This window comes from Sapajus apella, unplaced genomic scaffold (assembly GCF_009761245.1).
Source record: "Sapajus apella isolate SASKATOON/1434 unplaced genomic scaffold, GSC_monkey_1.0 scaffold66, whole genome shotgun sequence".
NCBI classification, from domain to species: Eukaryota; Metazoa; Chordata; class Mammalia; order Primates; family Cebidae; genus Sapajus; species Sapajus apella.
The window spans coordinates 11963522-11986474 of record NW_022437006.1 but is presented as its reverse complement, the minus strand read 5'-3'; the positions used below and the strand labels follow the sequence as shown (position 1 = coordinate 11986474).

At 43.9% G+C, this 22953-nt stretch overlaps 1 protein-coding gene and 1 pseudogene across 1 annotated transcript; one reads left to right on the top strand and one right to left on the bottom strand.

Moving 5' to 3' along the window:
• Positions 1-295: 295 nt before the first annotated feature.
• CCDC184 (coiled-coil domain containing 184) lies at positions 296-2629 on the bottom strand. Its single transcript, XM_032248452.1, has one exon. It carries the CDS (start codon positions 2093-2095, stop codon positions 1511-1513), a length of 585 nt encoding a protein of 194 aa, XP_032104343.1. The 5' UTR covers positions 2096-2629; the 3' UTR covers positions 296-1510.
• Positions 2630-9422: 6793 nt separating this feature from the next.
• LOC116530393 lies at positions 9423-20181 on the top strand (annotated as a pseudogene).
• Positions 20182-22953: the final 2772 nt, after the last annotated feature.

Here is a 22953-nt window from a genome sequence, read left to right as displayed (position 1 = left end):
TTCTCCCAGAGGCCAGATGCTTCACAAAAGAAATGTCCTGCCCATTGGGAGTTCTAGCTACTAAAACCCCATGTTAGCATGGGAATCTCAACACTTACCACCTCCTTTCCCAGGGCAATTTGAGGTCAAGGTCCAGGACAGAAAGGAAAGCAGACAGAGTTAGCAATGCCTGTCCCAGCCAGGGCAGAGACAGTCAACTCCTTGAACTGGAGGCAAAGAGAGAGGAGGGGAGGCATGGTCCCTGCGGTTTCCACTAAGCCCCACCCTGATATCCCCCTAGTACCAGTCAGCAAGGAGGGGAGATGACGCCTTTTTTATTAAGATTAATACCAAGGAAAGCATTAAGAAGGAATACACAAAGGAGGGGGAGGGCACACAGTCACCACTTGAGGAGATGGGAGGGTTGCACATCAGTAAAGGAACCTCAGGACAGCCACATGCTCCATGCCCTGGTTGGAGGAAGAGGGAGGGAAAAGCGCCATGATCGCTGGGAGCTCACAGACGGGTCTGAAGCCCCCTGAACCTAACACCAGAGCCACAAGCCCTGCCCCTCAGGGCTCACACACTACTACACAAGTGGACACACATAACACACACAAGACATTATGGAGGCAACACCGAGAGGCAGTGGGCAGGGACACTGACAGAAAAAGGAACTGAAGTTAAGCAGGTATAGCCAGGAGAGACAGTTTTTGGCTGCGGCCCCAAGAGTCCCTCAAATGTCCCCTAAATCTGGGCTGCTGCTGAGCACCCCTGAGTCTCTGCCTATGAACAGGGCTCTTTGTTCTCTAAGCCCCAGCGAGTGGAAAAGCAATCCCAGATGAAGTCAGTGACAAGGCAGGATCCGCTCTGCATGCAAAATCCTAGAGGTTGAGCTATTATGTCTTCATGCACATTCATAGCCAGCTCCTCCCAGCCCAGGGGCCCTTGGAACCCCATTCACCCAGATTCCTAGGGCTGCAGTTCCCTCCTCAAGCTTCCTTTACCAATCAGCAGCCGCAGAGATCTGTGAAGGGGAGAGGCTTCTGCAGAGCACTGAATATCTTGGATTTCAGCAGAAGGGTAAATTTCCTGTTGCCAGAACAGAATACCCCCAATTCCTTAATTTCTAGGTAAATCGTTAGAGATTATTTGCCATGGTCCTAGATAAGTTCTTTTTCAGAATAGAAAAAGAAGAAATTTATTTACACAATTCAGGGGTTCTCCTGTTGTCTGGGGAGGGGGAAAGGACAGGATAGGGGATGGATGGGAGTCCAGAGGTGGGTGCTTCCTGTCCCGGAACCTCACCTTTCCGCAATTTGCTATAATTTGCTTGGTTGGGCAGAAAGAATTATTGATGCTCCTAAAGTCCTTCATCCTACAAATCCTTCCTCGAGGGAGTCTCTCTCTGCCTGACCCACAAGAGCAGCTGTCCAAGTGAAGCATGCCGCACCGCGCCGTTCAGTCCCCTCGCGTCTAGCACTCGGAAACTCAAAGCCAGCCCGGGAAGGTAGTGCCCCATGGAGTCCCCTCACAGGGAGGCCTCGCCCTCCAGTTGCAGCAGGGTAATGTCGGGCAGGTCGAGGGGCTCCACAAGTGGCCCGTCCCCCTCAAGGAGACCAGCACAGGGGCTCTCGGGGCGCTCACAGTGACTGGTGGGTGTGGCGGGGCTGGGCATCTCCTTCTCTTCTTCCTCGTCCTCCTCGTCCTCGGGATCGCGACCCAGCAAGCCGCTGTCCCCGATCCCAGGCGACGGAGTCTCCGGCTCTTGGGGGTCGCTCCGGAAGCTCCCCTTGCCTCCGACCACGCCCAGGCCGCCCTGGCGAGGCGCCGTGGTCATAATCTGGCACATGGAAACGATGGCTCGCTGGTTGGCGCACACGTCGTCCGAGAGCACCTGGATGTGCGAGGCCTGCTCGTCCAGGGCCCCCCTCATGGCCCTCACGTCCTCAAACAGGGCTTGCAGCTGGGCTTTCAGGTGCTCCATCAGTTCCTTCATGCCGCCGTTGTACTCCCCGGAGATCACGTCCCCCACGACCGGCACGGTGGACACCTCCAGGGGCGCCGGCATGTCGCCGCCGTCCTTGGTCATGATCTCCAGCAGACCGTCCTCCATTGAGTGGCAGAAGCGGGTGGCGGCGGCTCTGGGTCGCGTCCAGCCCGGCCTCCGGGGTGGAGGAGGGGGTGGAGGGGGAGAGGTCCCGGGAGGGGCGGGGAGGAGCCGAGGAAAGCGGAGGCTCCCGAGACCGGCGGTGAGCCGACGTGAGAGACGAGTCCTGAGCAGAGGGCGCGGGCAGGATCGCTGGAGGCCGAGAAGGGGCGGCGGGACGAGGACCAGGATAGGGTCCCAGAGCCGGCGTCTCTTGGGCTCGCCCCGGGACGAAAGTGCCCTGCCCCGCCTCGCCTCCCGGATCGCCCAGGTGTCAGCGCCGCCCTCTGGACGCCACAAGCAGAGAGCGCCCGCCGGTTCCGTGGGTCACAGACGCGCTCGCGGAGGGGCCCGGGTCGAGGCTGAGGCCAGCGGCGCGTCGGGCTCGGGACTCCCCCAGGCCATTAACGGGCAGTGCCCGCGAGTGTGGCAGCAGCAGCTGGGGCGGGTCACCCGGAGGCGCCGCGGATGCTCCTCTGTTTCCAAGGCGACGCACGGCACGTAAATGACGTGTGTCTCCATGGTAACCAGGAAGTGGAGAAGAAAAAGGGAGGATGGCTGGAAGCTGCAGTGTGGCTTTGGAGTCTGGACTAGGGCGTGGGGGGGAGGTGAAGGGGATGCTGCAGTGGCTTCGGCCGAGGCTGGAAAGAGCGTGTGGTTGCAGTGTTTAGTAGGGAAGCATGAGAGAGCCGTTTGCTGCAGAAACCTCCAAGTCCGGGAGAGATCGTCCCTCCCCTCACCGGAGTATGAGACCCAGTGCGACTGCCCTGAAGGATTTTTCCAGCCCGCATTCCTTTCTCAGAGAATGGCGCTAAAGTAGGGTCCTGCCTCCCTGTCCTCCAGCGGTGCGCAGGAAAGCGGAGGGGGTAGCGAGGTTGATGCTAATCATCCCAGAGTTGAGCTGGGGCGTGGTGGCGCTCTGGAGCCTGCCCCACCAGGCCTGGCGGTGCAGAGGCAGGAGGAGGGCACTACGGAGGTTTCTGCAGTAAATCAGCCCTCTATAGAAAGCATGGGAGCTGCGGAAGGATGGGACTCCCTCCTTTATGGGACCCTACTGCTCCTACCCAAGTCCCTGGGAGTTTGCCCCGGAGGGAGAAGCCAAGTACTTAAGTTTAAAGAATGAGAGCTCCACAAGGGTGAGATTTTTGTCTCCCCTGCTCCCTCCATCACGGAATCCCCAGCTCCTAAAATAGTGCCTGGCGCCTAGTATATAGATGCTTAATATCGTTAATGAATGAATACTTTAACAAAAACCACCAAGTCCACTGCTGTCATCTAGAACTCTCCAAGCCAAACGTAGTGGGTTTTAGGAGACCCAAATTCAGTTTCATTTCTGCCACTTATTCATTCAGAGACCTTGGCTACATCATTTTCCTCATCTGTTAGGGCATTGGACTGGATAATCTGCAATATCATTTCTAATTCTGAATAACACTCTGCATCATCTCACAGGTGAAAAGGTAAACAGACCGTTGGCAGTTGTGTGGAGGGGATGAATGGAGGGACTGCGTGTTAGAGTAATTCCCGCTCTTTCTTTCAGTGCCCAAGTTCAAACCTACACTGAGTGTCCCCAACCTTTGTGACAACCCCTTTCCCTATTTAAGGGGCGGAGCAGGAAGGGCGGAGGAAGAAGAAAAATTGTCTTTAATATATGTAGATGATACCAGATTGAGAAGGAATCGGCACCTGGGCGGAGCAGACCAATTAATAATGATCCTAGGAAATTAGGGAAGACAAGTGATCAGAAACCAGAAATGAAGTTCGCAAGAATAAATCTGGGAAAGAGAAACAAACTGTATTACTTCAAGATAGAGAAGAAAAGGTAAAGGTGAGTGTTTTGTAAACTGGCGGTTCGGCAACAGCAAATGTATTACCTTGGGGTTTCCCTGGTTATGTGCTTGGTGATGAAGACTGAAGCTGGCCCAGGGAAACTTTTATGACATAAGAGGACTGTTTGGCCTATACCAATCTTCTTGCTATTAAAATAGAAACAAGTTGGGAATATCCTAAATGACCAGCAGCAGAATGTTTAAATAATCTAAGGGAAATTGCAGTTGTAATGAAGTATTATGCAGTCACTAGAAATTTGATTTCCCAAAACGAATATATGAACAAATTTTAAAAACATAGTATTGTATTTTCTAAAACTAATGATTCAATCCTATTTGCTTGCTCGTTTCTTCCTTCGTTCAACAGACTTCCAGCACTCTCACCTTGGCTAGGACTCTTACCTCTGCTATGTACCCCACATGTGGTAATAGCACCTTAGGTTACTCCTGAAACTCTGGCTCAGGAGGGGACAGAAATGCTCTTCCTTGGTTCCAGCTGAAGTGGGCTTATGGAAACCAGGGAAACAAAGAGATTTTATTAAAAACTGTAGGAAAACTAGAAATAGAGGCAGGACACATGAAATAGCTAAGCTTATACAGCATAAGTTTCCGATTAAACTACAGCAAGCATGTTCTCAGGGCTTATGGGTTCAACCCTGCTTTCATCCTTCCCTGCAGAACTCTGCTATAGCCAGAAAAGATTGGCATGGCTTTCAGGCTTTCTGTCTGGTTCTGTTACTTTACATCTCTTGACAAGCACTTCACATGGAAGATTTCATCTTGCTGTTCATCCTTCATGTATATCCCTGCCTTCTACCTACAAAGAGTGGCTCTGTCATAGTGAGGGACCTCTCATCTTTGACATCCCATAAGCTTACATTAAGTATAGTCCCCATACAGGAGGAGCTGTGGTATGTCATCATACAAGGCCTTTTGCCATTATTGTTGAGAATACCATGTATGTCAAGGCTTTCAGCATAAGATTACATCCTGCTGGCCGGAGGTGCTGGCCATGAAGTCCACTGAGAGTACAAGGGGTCTGAGCCCAGAGGGAGGGGAAATTATTGGAGAAGGACCATGGGAAACATATGCAGAGATCAAGTAGTGTGGCTGGTCCAGTCAAATTCCAGGTCAAACATTTGAGAGCCAAGGGTAGGTGGGAACTGGGGGAGTGGACCAGTAGCAGGATTTGAAAATATAGGAAGGTGGCTGGGTGCAGTGGCTCATGCCTATAATCCAAGCACCATGGGAGGCTGAGGTGGGTGATCGCTTGAGGTCCGAAGTGTGAGACCGGTCTGGTCAACATGGTGAAACCCTGTCTCTACTAAAAACAAAATTAGCTGGGCACAGTGATGGGATCCTGTAATCCCAGCTACTCCAGAGGCTGAGGCAGGAGAATCGCTCAAACCCAGGAGGCAGAGGTTGCAGTGAGCTGAGATCATGCCACTGCAGTCCAGGCTGGGTGACAGAGCAAGACTCTGTCTCAAAAAAAAAAATAGGAAGGAGACATTGGTGCATCTGACAGAAAACCAGATCATTTCAGGAACTCTGTGTGAAAATGAGACAAGGTAGAAACGTGTAGCCTCAGGAAAATAAGGAGAACAGATGCAGAGCTTCAGTCTGCTGGCTGGGTTACAGGGCTGGGCCCTCTGGATGCCAGTGCCCGACAGTTAGTTGCATGCATCCATTTCCAGGCAAAAGGGAGCCAGACGTGTAGCCCAGCCATACTACTAGAATATTTAGAGGAACTGCCACATAGTAAGAGAATATAACCCCTCCATACCTTCTGCTTCTGTTATCGTCTTAGAATTACCTTAGCTGTTTTTTCCTTCATCCCTCTCTCATCAACTTGTGGGGAGAGACTTCCATGCTGCCTATGTATAGGTTTCCATCAGGCACACCTAGTTTCAAACATCATATTCTCACTAAAATTGGGATTCAGAATAGGCCCTGACATTTTCCTCTGTCTGGTGTTCAGTATATCTCTAGTTCCTATTTTATATAGCTGGTGTATATTTTGCACTATAAATCAAATGAAGCTGGCTAGATTCAGGTCTAGAGCAACGATCTAAAACAAGATACAGCTGACTGATGTACTTAGGCCCCAAATCCCAGACAATGTCCCCCAAATATAACTTTTATGAAGCTGAGCTGCTTTGTGGCCCATCGCAGCATGGTATCACATTCAAAAGAAACACATCCAATAGCCAAAAGAATTAAAAAGCAATTTAGATTTTTATTACAGTCTCTGGGCAAACTCTAAAGGGGTTTACATTCTTAGTGCACAGCAAAACATCTAAAACTTCTCTTCCTTCTCTATTTGTTCCACACATTATGGCATAGCTGTTGCTGCTGGTCTCTCTCCTTTCTCCCCAAACACCCTCAAACTTTCTTTCAAGCCTAGCCCTTGCTTTCTCACTCCTCCACTCTCTTCATTTCTTGGATGTATTCGTTTTCTCTCCTGCAAGAAGCATCTTGTCCTTCTCATGTAAATCAGACCAAGCTTATTTTAGCTCCTTTGATTCTGTCCCTCACTCCCCCAATCTGCATGAGTACTGGGAACCCCAGCTATCAATTACAGGGGCCTTCTCAGAGGATAAAAAAGATGGAGAGGCTGAGAATATTCGCATTGTTGTGGGTTTTGTCTATCACATAGACTGGTTTTTCTCAGCACCAGAGAGTAGTTTACCTGGCATTACAGCCAACCTGCTTTGTTCATCTCCCCCACGTTTGCACAGAGAAATGGACATGGTGGTTTGCAAAGATCCTGGGCCCTTATGAGCCTCTGACTGGAGAGGGGATCCAACTGTCCACACCCTCAAGATTATTTAGCATCATAGACATGGCCATGTGGTGAGCCACCTACCCACCCCCCACGTAAGGCCTGAACTACACTTCCAGGTGCTTGCTCTGTGACCTCAAACTATTTTTAGGAGTCTTTAAGGCCACCCCAACCCCTTATTTCTCTTCCATATTAACTTTACTCAAAGCAAGAATTCTAGGGGAACTTCCACCTTCTCATGCAATATGAGTCTCCACTGACAACCCCACATTCCAATTAAACCTGTTTTGCCAGTGTCATCCCATCTCCCCTTTCTGCACTGCCCGCTGCAGCAGCTTCCCTTAGATCAACACTTGCAGAGGCTTTTCCCCCATCAATGCATATTCAAACATGTATTCAATGTCACAGTGATGTCACCAGCTCCAATCCAAAGTCTCTGGGTAACTGGCCATGGACACAGAAGCATTCGGAACTCTGGAGCCACTGTGATCCCTGGTACATGGCTTCCAGCACCTTCCATCATCCCCATAAATTATTTTGTCCCCAGAAAGTTGTCATTTTTGCAAAAGCTGGTTTGGCCTCAAGTTAGGCATTGATAGTGCTGCACCATCTGAAAAACAAAATTTCTATTTCAATGGGGGCAACTTTGACCAATTGGCTCTCCCAGAGTATCAGTCCAATTTGAAGGAAATCATGACCAAATATCTACGGTAAGATAGGGACTATGGTATGGTATGCGTGCCATAAACCTCTCTTCCATTAAAGGTACTTTTAGGAATTTCATGTCCTTCATAGTTGACTTATGCAAACTTCCAGGCCCTTCCTTGTCTGTCATATCTTGAGGAAATCTGTGCTATTCTATCCTACATAATTCTACAAAACTTTGTAGGTCTCACTATTACTAATACATCTAGTTATACCATGTCCATCCCTTTCAGAGGCCCCCCAAATAGTGTCAAAAGTTATTTCTACCATGTTCTCAAGGGCCAACAAAGCACTATCAGTTACAGTTTAGCAGCCACGGTGAAGGTGCATTCTGTTTCTATTGCACAGACACAAATGGAGACTATACTAGTCTTTGTGATGATACCATGAACAGGGGCCCCAAAATGTAATCCATGTCTTCAAAATACTGTGGTAGTGCTAGATCTTAGGCAAAAGTGAGGAGAAGGGCCCTTTCCCCTAACTTTTCCACTTAGACCCAGAGGCCCTCATTTTAAGGAGCCTTGCATAAAAATAGCTCCATCTTCTGTGGTCAACTACACGTTCACAGTTCATAGGCACAAAGCCTGCTCTTTTGTTTGTTTTAAGGCACCAGGATCACCTTCACCCTGGAACTCTAATCCTTTTGTTTTGCTTTATTCTTCTCCATACCAGTTATCAATATCTGTTATTCTGTATTTTTGCTTATTTATTTTATGTATTATTATTTATCTTTTACTCCCAACTAGGGTATAAGATCCATTAGGGCAGGGGGGTTTGTTTTGTTCACTGCCATATCTCGAGCACTAAAATAGTGCCTGGCACATGGTAGCTGCCCAATAAATATGTGTTGAATAGATGAATGAATGAAGTCTGAATCCATACTAGAAAAATAAACAACTCCCTTAAGGACATATAGTCTGCAGAGCTCCAACTCTACCTTTCTTCAGGAACATTTTAGCTTTTTCAGTTTCAGCCATCTACTTTGGTAATCTATGACTTGTGGTCACACGATTAAGTGGCCCTTCTAGTGGCCTTTCTTGAACAAAGGTATACTTACTTCACAGACACATGGAAGTCTCCACTCCTTACAAAATGGAGAAGTGTTTGCAGCTTTGAAGTGAGAGCTGTCACCTACCAACCCGTCTAATCTCCCTGTGCATATTCTACCACTGTCCCCCTCAAAGTCTCAAAGATACCAGGCCCAAGTTTTGTGAGAACTCAGAGTCTCTGCTCCCTTCAGCATTATCTGGGAATGGGATAATGTCAAGCCTGTATCTTCATACTGCATGTTAAGGAGAACTCCTGATTTATATTCTTATTCTGCTGGAGACAGCCTCCAAAAAAGTACCCGCTTCTTGTTATAAGACTAGTAGCTAATTGAGAAAGGGACATTATGAACATAAAGATTACTATGCTTTAAAGCTAGTGTACCTCTTCTCTTCATGTTCCTAAACTGGTAGACTACAGTGATATAGAGTAGTGTTAGCACAGAGTTACATGTTTTACTGTAATAAAATTGAGTCCTGGCCAGGCGCGGTGGCTCACGCCTGTAATCCCAGCACTTTGGGAGGCTGAGGCGGGTGGATCACAAGGTCAGGAGTTCGAGACCAGCCTGGCCAAAATGTTGAAACCCCGTTTCTACTAAAAATACAAAAATTAGCTGGGCATGGTGGCACATGCCTGTAATCCCAGCTACTCAGGAGGCTGAGGCAGGAGAATCGCTTGAACCTGGGAGGCGGAGGTTGCAGTGAGCCGAGATCGTGCCATTGCACTCCAGCCTGGGTGACAGAGTGAGACTCTGTCTCAAAAAAAAAAAAAAAAAAAAAAATTGAGTCCTTTTGGTCCCTTGCTGCCTCCTTTCCTTGCTTCTGTTCTAAAACCAAATCAAACAAAAACTCTCCACAAAATATCTAACAAAAGATATATAAATATCAGCCTTCCCAGGATAGTAAAACAAAATTAAAACCAAACAGCAAACATGGGTCAGAAAAACAATATTCCAGAAATTAAGGTTAGTCTCTCAATAACCTAAGTGAGACATTTTCAGTGAGGTCTTGTTATTCTCCACAATGTTGTTTGGGTCTCTAAAACCCAGAAGGAAGCAGTACATGAGGTTTACTGGTAATTGCCTAGATTAAATGAATTAAACTGGGACTAGATTCTCCTCAGAGGATAATCCTGAGTCACATAGCCAATCTCCCATTCATCCCAGTTCATCCATCACTATGTCACACACTGGCTTCCAGCTGCTTCTTATAATATTAAAAACCAGTTCCCTCTCACCAAAGGCATTAGTAGCTTTTGCTGCTCATTAGAACAATGAGTATCATCCAAGACACCTCCAGGTATATTAAATGATAAACTGCTCACAATTTCACATTAGTCACATTGAAATCACTAATGTTTAAATTGCAGGAAAGGCTATGGGACATAAGCTTCTCTGTTTCATACTTGTGGACTTAAATTATTGTGTTAGGGGATATTCTCTTTCTAGAAAGGAGTGATTGTGGAGAAAGATTCTAAGAGTTGGAGATAATGTAATTTGAAACTTACTACTGTAATTTGAGATCTAAGACAATATAAGAAAGCAAATACTCAACAGATAGGGGAGAAGGAAAAGCTAGAAAGAACTTCTCAAAGGATTTTTAGCTCTGAGACAAACTAGCGTTATTCCTACTTCCACTGTGAGGTCAAGATGCAGGATGAGGCATTTAGGTTAGATTTCTTAAAGAACTTGAGAGTGATGGATGTGTGAGAGAGGAAGGAGCCTGCATATGTCCTCTCCAGGAAGCCTTGAAAACCGGAAGAAAGTCTTACTTGGCTGAGTTTAGCTTGGGAAGAAACAAATTTATATATCCCTGAGACCAGCTCTGCGCTATTTCAGCAATTCTACCACCCACATTTTAACTCCAAACCAAAAGTCGAATGAGTCCTAAAATAATTGCATGTTTTTCATAATAGGAAGTTTACACAGTCTCTTAATACTCACAGATGCTTCTCTAATCCATTTCCTTCTCCCTATTTCTTCAAGCAATGCCTTACTCAGGCCCTTGCAGTCTCCTGCCTGGGAGACTATTTCTCTACTACATGTGGACAGAGGCTAGCAGATTGGACAATGCAGCTCTAGGATTTACAGTATACACCTTTAACACATCATAGTCTTCTTTCAAATAGTGTAAAAATCTTATAACAATTTATTTTCAGTTTCTCCCTTATGTTTTTGTTGTTTTTATCATACATATTGCTTCTACATATGCTAAAACCCAACACCATTTTTATTATTTCTACTTTTTTTTTTTTTTTTTTGAAACGGAATCTCACTGTTGCCCAGGCTGGAGTGTAGTGGTACAATATCAGCTCACTTCAACCTCCACCTCCCGGGTTCAAGCAATTCTCTGCCTCAGCCTCCGAGTAGCTGACATAACAGGCGCCTGCCACCAAGCCCAGCTAATTTTTGTATTTTTAGTAGAGACGAGGTTTCACCATGTTGGCCAGGCTGGTCTTGAACTCATGACCTCAGTTGATCCACCCGCCTCAGCCTCCCAAAGTGCTGAGATTATAGGCGTGAGCAACAGCCCCCAGCCTATTATTTCTACTTTAAGTAGTCTTTTATTTTTTCAAGAGACTAAAAAGAGAGAGGTTGGGTGCAGTGGGTCACGTCTATAATCCCAGCAGTTTGGGAGGCCAAGGTGGGAGAATCATTGGAGCCCAGGAGTTCGAGACCAGCCTGAGTACATGGTGAAACCCTGTTCCTACAAAAAAATTACAAAAATTAGCCAGGCATGGTGGCACGCACCTGTAGTGCCAGCTATGCGGGAGGCTAAGAGAGGAGGATTGTTTGAGCCTGGGAGGTCGAGACTGTGATTGCACTATTGTTGTACACCAGCCTGGGTGACAGAGCAAGACTCTGTTTTTAAAAATAAATAAACAGTCTGGGCACAGTGACTCACGCCTGTAATCCCAGCACTTTGGGAGGCCGAGGCAGGCAGATCACCTGAGGTCAGGAGTTCGAGACAGCCTGACCAACATGGAGAAACTCCATCTCTAGTAAAAATACAAAATTAGCCAGGTGCGGCGACACGTGCCTGTAATCCCAGCTACTTGGGAGTCTGAGGCAGGAGAATCGCTTGAACCCAGGAGGCAGAGGTTGCTGTGAGCCCAGATCACGCCATTGCACTCCAGCCTGGGCAACAAGAGTGAAACTCCATCTCAAAAAACAATAATAATAAAATAAATAGTGAGAAAATGTTTTTAACTATTTTACCTATATTTAGCACTTCTCACACTCTTTATCTTTTTATATTGATCCAAATTTTTGTCATTTTTCTTTTGCCTGAAGAGCTTCCTTTAGCATTCCACCTTTGTTGGTCTAAAAAAAGGCTTTATTTTACCGTTATATTTGAAAGATATTTTTGCAAAGTAGAAAAAGTTCTGGCTCGATCTTGTCTTTCACTTACTCAGCTTTTATGAGAAATCTGCTGACATTTTTTTTTTAATTCCTCTACATCAGCCAACAGAATGTAGGGTATGTGATGTTCCCTTCCCTGTGTCCATGTGTTCTCATTGTTCAGCACCCACTTATGAGTAAGAACATGCGGTGTCTGGTTTTCTGTTCTTGTGTCAGTTTGCTGAGAATGATGGTTTCCAGCTTTATCCATGTCCCTGCAAAGGACATGAACTCGTCCTTTTTTATGGCTGCATAGTGTTACATGGTGTATATACGCCACATTTTCTTTATCCAGTGTGTCATTGATGGGCATTTGGGTTGGTTCCAAGTCTTGGCTATTATAAACAGTGCCACAATGAACATATGTGTGCATGAGTCTTTATAATAGAACGATTTATAATCTTTTGGGTATATACCCAGTAATGAGGTTGCTGGGTCAAATGGTCTTAACACTGCCTTCCTTCTGCCCTTACACCAGAAATCACTGTGAAATTTCATGATTGGCTTGAAGTGAAGTAACTAAATGTTGACTAGTCTTTATTGATTCTAAGTTTTGAGACATAGGAATGCTTTGCCCACTATTCCCAGGGGTGCATGCGTAGATTGCACAGAAAATGCATGTTTTCTTCTAGAACTTGCAGGGTTTCCATGTAGTTAAGTTTAACTAACCAAGCCATATGGAGTTTTTCTTGGTGAGCAGAATAAGCTATGGATCCAATGTTACCTTTTCCATATGGTATCCAGTTGTCTCAATAGTATGTATTTCTAAAGTCCATTTTTTACATTGTTTTATAATGTCTAACATATATTAAATTTTTATATGTACTTGGACTGATGCCTAGACTTTCTACTATGTTCCATTAGTGTGTCTGTCTGTATACACCAATCCTATACTAGTTTGACTATGAAGGCTTTGTAATATCTTAAATGTCTGATAAGACAGGCCCTTCCTCATTGCTCTTCCTTTCAGGACTTTCTTGGATATTCTTGTTTATTTCTTCCATATGAACTTAAGAATCAGTTTGTATAACTAAAAAAGTGGAACACAATAACCTTGGACTTTTTATTGGAATCATGTTAAGTTTACAAATTCACTAAGAGTGTCTTTTATTTGTTCAGATCTATTTTGCATCTTTGAGGATATTATGTTAATAGTTTTCCTCATAGGCTTTACATATTTCTTTTTACCATTATATATAGGAGTTTTGTAATTATGGTTGCTATTACCAATTGGCTCTTGATTCCATATTATTTTCTAACTGGTCCTTCCTTATATCTTATGTATGAAGCCTGTTGACTTCTGAATATTGCTTTTATATTCTGCTATCCTATAGATTCATCTTTTTGTTTGTGTAGTTTTTTCATTGATTAACTTTTGTTATCTAGATACACCTATATTATCAACAGTTTTCTCACATCCAATAGATTTCTTTTGTAAAAATGCACTGGCAAATACCTCCAACATCATATTAAATGTTGTGTTAATGGTGGGTATTCTTGTCTTGTTTCAGGCATTAACATGAATGCCTGCAGTGCTTTCCTGTGAAAAATAGTAAGGTGATGATAAACAAGATGCCTTATGATTTTAAGAAAATTTTCTTCCATTCCTCTTTTGTAACTTACTTTTATAGAAAATGCAACTTTAATTTTTCAAATGTGTTGTCAGCACCTATGAAGATAATTACAGGACTTTCCTTATTAGCTATAATAACGTTAGTTATATTAATAAATTTCCTAACATTGGACCATCTTTATATTCTCAAAATTGTTTCTACTTAGTCATGACATACTGTGCTAATTCAATATTTTGGTATTTTCTTTAGCATTTCTGCCTATAATATTCATAAATGATATTGGTTTGTAATTATCTCTTTTGTATAATCTTTATCAGATTTTGATTTCAGTGTTATATTTATGTCATTAAGTTTCTGAATTGGGATAAGAGGTCTTCAAAGAATATCATTTTTAACCATCTTGGATACTGTTGGCCAGGCTGGTCTCAAACTCCTGACCTCAGGTGATCTACTCGCCTCAGCCTCCCAAAGTGCTGGGATTACAGGCATGAGCCACCGCACTCGGCTGTTTTTATCTATTTTAATCCTTGCCATGTCTCCACCGTAATCCATTCTTCTTCAAAAAGTCAAAGTGGTCCTTTAAAAACACACATGGGGTCATGTCACTTGAATAAACCTGCTGATAGCTTCTTGTTCTTTTGGGATACAGTTCAGAATCCTTAACATGTCACCCAAGACCCCACCTGACCTGAAGCCTCCCTACCTTTCCAGCTTCTTGTATTTTTCTCATTCTTGCCTCTTCCTTGTCTTCTAGCTTCCTCAAGTCTTTCTTCCACAGGATCTTTGAATACCCTGGCCCTGCTCCATTGGCTGGGAGGCCTCCTCCCCATACCTCCTCCACACCTTTGACCTGGTTATTTCTATCCATCTTCCAGGCCTGTGCTCAAGGAAGCTTTTCTTGACCTCCCAGCCTGAATTAGGTCCTCTGTTGAATAGTCCTATTACCATCTCTACTATATATCTTAGTTTATTTGGGAGCTATAGCAAAAATACCATAAACTGGGTGGCTTGTAAACAACAGAGATTTATTTCTCATAGCTCTGGAGGCTGGGAAGTCCAAGAAATCCCAGATGTGGGTGTCTGGTGAGGGCCCATTTGCTCATAGACAGCACCTTCTTACTGTGTCCTCAGGTGGTGGAAGGGGCAAAGTTCCCTCTTTTAGAAGGGCACTAGTCTCATCACAAGGGCTATATCCCTATGACTTAATAACCTCCTGAAGACCCTATCTCCTAATACCATCATCTTGCGGGGGCTAGGATTTCAACGTATGAATTTTAAGATGACATAAATATGCAGCCCATTGCACTTTTGCTTTATAGAAGTCATCGCTATTGTGACTATTTAGGCATTCAGGTGCCTATCTAATATTTGTTTCTCATATCGAACTATAATTTTCCTGGTGTCCAGGACCATGTTTCTCTTGATCTCAGCTGGCTGGATCTTCAGTGTTTATCATAACAAACAGCACAGTGATTGAATTTAATAAATCTTTGTTGAGTTAATGAATGAATGAATCAATCAACCAATTAATCATATAATCAAAGACTCAATGAATGAACTAAGAACAAACTGTTCAACTTTGGGCAAGAAGCATGAAAGAGCAAATGCTCTACTTCCCCTCCAGGGGGAGACACACTCCTATTAGAAGTAGCATAGGCCCAGGTGAGCGAAAATTCTGACATTGACTGTAATTTGCTTCTCAAATGGATTCAAAGAACCAGACCTTTTTTCCTTTTCCTTTCTTTTCTCTTTTTCTTGCTTGTAGGACTCTCCAGATTAGTCTTGTCCACCCAGTTGTACCAAGCAAGTAGTCATTTCCTCTGTAATTTCCCTCCCCTGGACGATGTTAACTCTCTTGCCAGAGTTTGTCCACTTCAGCCTCAGTTTGCTAGGTAATTTAGCTATAAATGCCTACATTCCTGGAAAAATAGTATCATGTATATATAATTTCAGTATTGTCGTTAACATTGTTATTTGTATTTTTACTGTAAATTTTTTTTCAAAATCCTTCAGGCAATTTTTCTCTATGAAGACTGAAAATATTTTGTAATTACTCTGATAGTTGAAAATATTGGTAGACTATATGTCCAAAAATAAAATATTGATTAAAAGCTAATTTTTTAAAATAGATAATTCATAAAATTTCCCAAGCCCTGGGGAAAGTTAAAACGAAAAAAAAAAAAGAGTAGAATTTGGCTATTGAGCGCATGTCTGCCTCTGAGCAGTTTCTGAAAGAAGTCCTTGTTTAATCCTGATGGCATGTCTTGGGAGAGTATCACTGCTGCACATTAATACTATTCTTTCTTTGCTGAATTGCTTTCTCTAGTACAAGGTTTAAGCATATGAAAGGTTTCATGAGACTAACATTGTGTTTCCTCTGAACTTTCTTTTTCTTTGCTCCAGTTCTAAAGCTTCCTTTTCAGTTTTTCTATGTCAGGGACTAGTACAAAGAGGCACTCCACTATTCCTATTTTGGGGAGATCTGTTAACTTTAGTTCAATTCCGTTTGTATTTATTAAATACCAACTGTGTGTTTAGAACTGTACTATGACAAAAGAGATGAGTATAAGAAATCTAAATCTCTGCTCTTTTAAAGGTGCTTACAATGTAACTGGGAAGATGAGATATTTGGTAATCTCCTTGAACAAATATAAAATAATACAAAGATAACATGTCAACATTTATGTAGTTTACAAAACCGCTTTTCACAAATGTGGTCTAGTTTTATGAAATTAACTTTTGGAGTAGGTGTTAATACTCTCATCCCATTGTACAGATCAGTAAACTGAGACTCAGGTAAAGTATTACTTTAGTAAGTAATTTTACTTTTACTTATAAAAGTACTTACTTTTGGCTGGGCCCAGTGGCTCACACCTGTAATCCCAGCACTTTGGGAGGCCGAGGTGGGGGGATCATCTGATGTTGGGAGTTCGAGACCAGCCTGATCAATATGGAGAAACCCTGTCTCTACTAAAAATACAAAAAATTAGCCGGGCGTGGTGGCTCATGCCTGTAATTCCAACTACTTGGGAGCCTGAGGCAGGAGAATCGCTTGAACCCGGGAGGTGGAGGTTGTGGTGAGCCAAGATCGTGCCACTGCCCTCCAGCCTAGGTGACAAGAGTGAGACTCCATCTCAAAAAAGTACTTTTACAAGCCAAGTAACTAGAGCTACTATCAGAACTGGAACCTTGGTCTTTATGAAGTTTACATAATACTACGTTATTTCTAAATATGAGGAATGTGCTATAAGTGATGGTCCTAAAAACTCAACAAATTCAAAGTAAAGTAAAATATTCCATTTATGAAAGAAAGCTATTTTTCTCAACTAGCCAACTAGTCTGATGCTGGGATCTTATTTTTTTTTAACCCTGTTTTGTAAGCATTGACTGGTTCCATCTTTCCTTCACTCTTAGGGTATCTCAAACTCCCTTTTGGTTTGTTTCTTTTTCCTCGGTGATGGGAGAACTTATCTGAAAGGGGTTCCTTCTTTTTACTTAACTTGCTTTTTTCTAGGAAGCGTGTCAGGGAAACCTTGCCATCAACATTAGCCAGGCAGCCCCGATGGAGAAGGATGAAGTCTTTGAGAGAGCAGAGTATTTGATAATTTCTGGCCAGAGAATTAAAAAACTGTTGCGAAATCTTTATGTTACCACTTAGAAGCTTGCAATGCAGAATTCCTCTCCCCCAGCACACTGTCACTCTGAAAGATCCACTCAAAATCAGGAAAGGGTATGGAGCCAGCCAAGTGAAGAAAGGAGCTTTTTACTCCAAAAAGGAGTTGCTCAAACGCCTGTGGACATTCAGTTCTGGCAACACTCAAAGGGCAAGACACCCAGGTCTGTAACCTGGGATACCCCATATCCACAGAGCCTGGATACTAATACCGTTGAACAGTGGTAGCAGCAATCATTACAGGCAAAACATGATTATCAAATTTCCAGTTCAAGTTTATGCCAAGGTCTGAAAATAGGTACATTAGTCATACTGTTGATCAACACCATCTAATGAGCACTTCTTGAGTGCAGAACTGGAATTACGAGGGAAGGAAAGAAAAAATAATGACCTAAAAGTCTTACGGGAGACACAGCACACTAAAACACAGAATTCATGGAATCACTTGTAATCAAAACATCAAGAACAGAAATGACCAACTAAAATATGCAGAGATGGAATCTGAACAGTGAATGCAAGATTCATGGGATGTGATCAAATTACAAGTTTATTTTTTGTCTTTTTCCACTTTAAAACCATTTTTTCTGGCCAGGTATGGTGGCTTATGCCTGTAACCTTAGCACTTTGGGAGGCCAAGGCAGGTGGATCTCTTGAGGTCAGGAGTTCAAGACCAGCCTGGCCAACATGGCTCTACTAAAAATACAAAAAATTAGCTGGGCATGGCGGCGGGCACCTGTAATCCCAGCTACTTGGGAGGCAGAGGCTCAAGAATTGCTTGAACCTGAGAGGCAGAGGTTGCAGTAAGCCAAGGTGGCACCACTGCACTCCAGCCTGGGCAACAGAGTGAGACTCCTTCTCAAACAAAGAAACAAAAACATTTTCTATGGGAAGATAATAATCTTCTCCTGCTTCTGAATAGAAAATTGGGGGGATTTTCTGACTTTTTGGTTCACTCTTTGATAACTGGCAATCCTTTAACTATTTGAATATTTAACTATTTAAACCAAATAGTCTCAATTTAGTAATTAGAATATTTCCAGTTCAAAACGGTAATCAAATACTTCGGTCTTCATTCCAAGCTACTAATCGAAGACTGCTCTTCCTCCTTCTCCATGTAAGACATATGCCTGATGGCTGCCTATAGCTTTCTCCTCAACTTCCTTCCTCCCCCACTAGCTAACTGCTATTGAATCTGCTCGTGTAACAGTGGGAGGAGGTAGGAAAGCTGAGGAGATAGGGCAGTTCTTTCTTTCTTGGTAGGGTAGGTCTGCACTACCTGGGTCTTGCAGTTGGTTAAAGCTGACTCTTTTTCTTAAAGTGTGCTTTTAAAGATTCTTTGCAGATTCCCATCATCAGAGATCTCTCACTTGAGTTCTTTTGGCACTGTTGATTGTAGGATTCCTGTGTTCATTTCTGGCTTCTGGCCACTGTATCCTCCCATACCTCTAGACAGCCCCTTTTGATAGAACAAAGGCAACCCCACATTGGCTGTTTTTCATGTGATCCACATCTGGTCCAGGGAAACATTTATACATTCATTATCCCTGCTGAATCTGGGTCTCCAGACAGATCCCAATGCAGCCACCTCTACTTTGTGGCCACAGCCCTCTTTACTTTATAAGTGAGCATTGGTGCAGTTCTTTGTCTTACAACTATGGGGAACTATCTTCAAGCTCTCTGGTCCCACAGAAGCCCCTCTTTAGGCAACATCAGCACTTCTCCATCTGGGTAGCAGGAGAGTGGGGACTCAGCACATACAAACTTCTCCCCAAGAAGCCTCTTCACGGACCCATTCTTCCTTCACTCTCTTGATCCCACCATGAGGTAGAACTGTTTGTCAACACTGACTTTAGACATAACAGTGTTGTTGAAGTAATCATCTTTAATTGCAATTGAGGATGTTCATAACTGTTTCCCAACCCTTGATAATAAGAGACTGCCTCTCTCCATTTCTGTCTTCCCTGGAGAGTTGAGCACAAAGCCTGGAAGAAACTAGGTGCTCAGTAAATGTTTGATGAAAGGATGATTGAATATAACTGAAACCAACTTTTGTTGTGCACTGAATTCTCAGAGACACTTCAAAGTAACCAGTATGGGCTAACTTTGGTGTCTCTTGCCTGGCTGACATGAGCTTTGGGGCCCAGCCAAGTAGAGTCTTGCCAGGGCAATTTTGTGATAGTCTTGCCAAGGCAATTCTGCATGCAAGAGGAAGTGTGGCAGGACTAGGGTCTCACTGATGGCTGCCTGGCAATCTGGCCTCTCAGGTGGTGAGGCCACCAAGCACCCTTGAGGTGGTCAGGGCCTGAGCAGAAGGGCTGCAGAGACTGCACATGCCCCTTGAATCCCAGGCCTATTTCCTGGAAATCTTTATCATTCACATTTGCTATTGGAGGAGGTTTACTGGCTGGAGTGAAGTACTTCAAGATAGAAAAAACAGAGAGCTAGAGAAGGAACGATAGTGAAGCAACAACAAGCCTTCATTGGGGGACCATTTTTCCTCACAACACGTTTGGAGAGCCTAAAACTGACAAGGACTACCTGGGTCGGTGGCTGCTGATTTATTTTGGTTTCAGTCATTACCCTGATATCTGTCCAGAAGAACTAGAAAAAATGATTCAAGTTGTGGATGTGATAGTATTTCAACTCTGCCACATTTAACTCTGCTTTTCATCACCACTGACCCAGAAAGGGACACAAAAAAGCCATTGTAAATTATGTGAAAGAATTTTCTCCCAAATTGGTTAGCACAAAAGAGGAGATCAATCACGTGGCCAGAGAATACACAGTATATCACAGCTCTAGCCCCAAGGATGAAGATGAAGACTATGTTAGTGAATCATACAATAATAATGTCTTTGATTGCGCCACATGGTGAGTTTCCAGATTGTTTTGGCCAGACCAGGAAGAATGCAGAAATTGTAGCTGGTTCAATTGCTGCACACATCAGAGCACACAGGAAAAAAGAGCTAGCCAAAGCAGTGATGCTGGGTGCAATATTTTCTTGTTAAAGAGGAAGGAAGCAGCCAGGCGCGGTGGCTCTCACCTGTAATGCCAGCACTTTGGGCGGCCGAGGTGGGTGGATCACCTGAAGTCAGGAATTTGAGACCAGCCTGGCCAATATGGTGAAACCCTGTCTCTACTAAAAGTACAAATTAGCCAAGCATGGTGGTACCTATCTGTAATTCTAGCTAATTGGGAAGCCGAGGCAGGAGAATCACTTGGGAGGTGGAGGTTGCAGTGAGCTGAGATTGTGCCACCACACTCCAGCCTGCGTGACAGAGTGAGACTCCATCTCAAAAAAAGGAAAAAAAAAAAAAAGAGGAAGGAAGCTTTGTCTTCCATAGAAATATATATATATATATATGGAATGGCCTTTGTACCATTTACCATGAGAACATTTCTATTTTGAATGAGCATGTTACTCTTGGGTTCAGTCAAAATAGATTCTTGGAACTGTAAGATTACAACTCAAAGTCTCTCAAGTAGCTGTGGTGAGACCAGAGGACCAAGTCAAAATGAAGTCAGTGAAGAGTGGAGGAGGCCCATGGAAGGACACAGCACAGGGAGGCACAGCCAGTGCATCTCCCATGATGAATGGGCTCTCCCAGTAGCTTTGTCAGCTCGCCAGTGTTTTGGACCCTTGCTCATGCAGGCTGTAGGACTGAATTTCACAGAAAAGAATAATTTTCATAGTGCTTTGGCTTCTCTCTTCTTGAGTTCTTTGCTCTTCTGAGTTCTTGGTGGCTGATAACAGTCAGATTAGGCTCTCTGCCATTCAGAGTTGATCTTTATACTTGAAAGCATAAGTTTTGTCTTCCTTGTTAATGAATATCACTGTCAGGTTTGCTCTACTGCCCTATCAGCAGGTGCTGATTTGACTAATGAAGATGAAATCTATTGTTTGGGGAAGATAAGTTAGTTTTATTTCTCTTGGGGTCTTTTATGTGATTTTTTTTGTTAAATGATGTGCTAGGTTTTCAATGCCATGCCAAATGGAAATGAAAGGATATTGATCATGAGTGTGACATAGAGTACTTTTCTGCATATACTGAGTTGCACACCTTGTAAAATAAAAGTGTATTTGGTTTTTCAATAAATAAATAAAATAACCTGTATTGAGAGCCTATTTTATCACTCCCTGGGAGACTTCACTCATTCTTACATTTAAGATGCTGATGGTTTCCCAGAATTTATATATTTCAGCATTTTCCAACCAGGACATTTGAAAGATGTGGCCCAGCATTGTGACTTATGCCTGTAAGCCCAGCACTTTGGAAGTCTGAGAAGACAGGATCACCTGAGGTCAATTTGAGACCAGCCTGGCCAACATAGTGAAACCCCTTCTCTACTAAAAATAAAAAAATAATAAAATATTCAGGTGTGGTGGCAGATGCCTGTAGTCCCAGCTACTCAGGAGGCTGAGGCAAGAGAAGTGCTTGAATCTGGAAGGCCGAAGTTGCAACGAGCTGAGATCATGCCATTGCACTCCAGCCTGGGTGACAAGAGCAAAACTACATCTCAAAAATAAAAAATAATTGCCAACATTTGCAACTTGGAAGAATTCACTGTTTTAAAAAATCTGGATTTCAGCTTCTTTTGAAAAAATGGACCATTTCACCATGGTGCAGTGGCAGGAAGTGGAGGGCATATTCCTACATGGCAAAATTCCTTTGAGTTTGGAGCTCAAAGGAGGTTCACTCTTCAGACCAGGTCATGAGCTTTCAGTTCACATCCTTTCCCTGATGTACACAAACTGTCTGGGCCTGCTTACATTTCTCTTTTTTTTTTTCTTTTTTGAGATGGAGTTTCACTCTTGCTGCCCAGGCTGTAATGTAATGGCGCAGTCGCGGCTCACTGTAACCTCTGCCTCCCGGGTTTAAGCGATTCTGCTGCTTCAGCCTCCCGAGGAGCTGGGATTACAGGGCATGCGCCACCACGTCCAGCTAATTTTGTATTTTTGTATTTTTTATTTTTTTCCCAGTAGAGACGGGGTTTCTCCACATTGATCAGCCTGGTCTCGAATTCCCAGTCTCAGGGGTGATCCGCCTGCCTCTGCCTCCCAAAGTGCTGGGATTACTGGCGTGAGCCACTACGCCTGGCTGAATCTCTAATTGTTAGATTTGTTTGTTTAGTACAAGCTTTGGAGAGTAGGTGTGAGGCACTCTGGTTAAACAGGCTGCCGGGAAGACCACAACTCTTGTAGGCTGGCTGAATGCGCTGCTTCACTCCTTCCATGCACCACCACCATGTGCTGCTGACTTCAAAATGTTTATGCTTTGCACAGAAAGAGGTCACTCAGAGATGTCATCATTTCTTTGCTTGGGAAGGTTCATTAACCCTAAGAATAGTTATAAATAAAGGTACTTTATTCCGCCACATTTAGAATACTACACTTCTTGGGTGGTTGAATTTGTCTTTCATATGGTTTACTTGAAGGAGGATGGACAATGTACACAAGGGTTCTAGGGAGCATAGATTTATTCCACCATATGAATAATGCCAGAAGTATTTTTATTTGCCAAACACACTTCTTATTAAGAGTTTAGTCTCCTAAGCAACTAAACCATTGTAGATGGACCCACTGCTGGCCTGGTCCACGCAGATGCAACCATATGGAATCGGCTCAACAGCCTTAGTTCCTGAGCTTTTTTCCCCCACTGCAGGACGAAAACCCGAGCCCCGCCGCGGCAATCGAGAACGTTGCATTGCGCCTGCGCGCATAACCTATGCGCAAAGAGAGAAAGTAACCCCTTAACTAGGCCACGGGAGGACGGAAGCTGCTGCACAAGTCTGCGCAGGCGCGCCTCGCTTACGA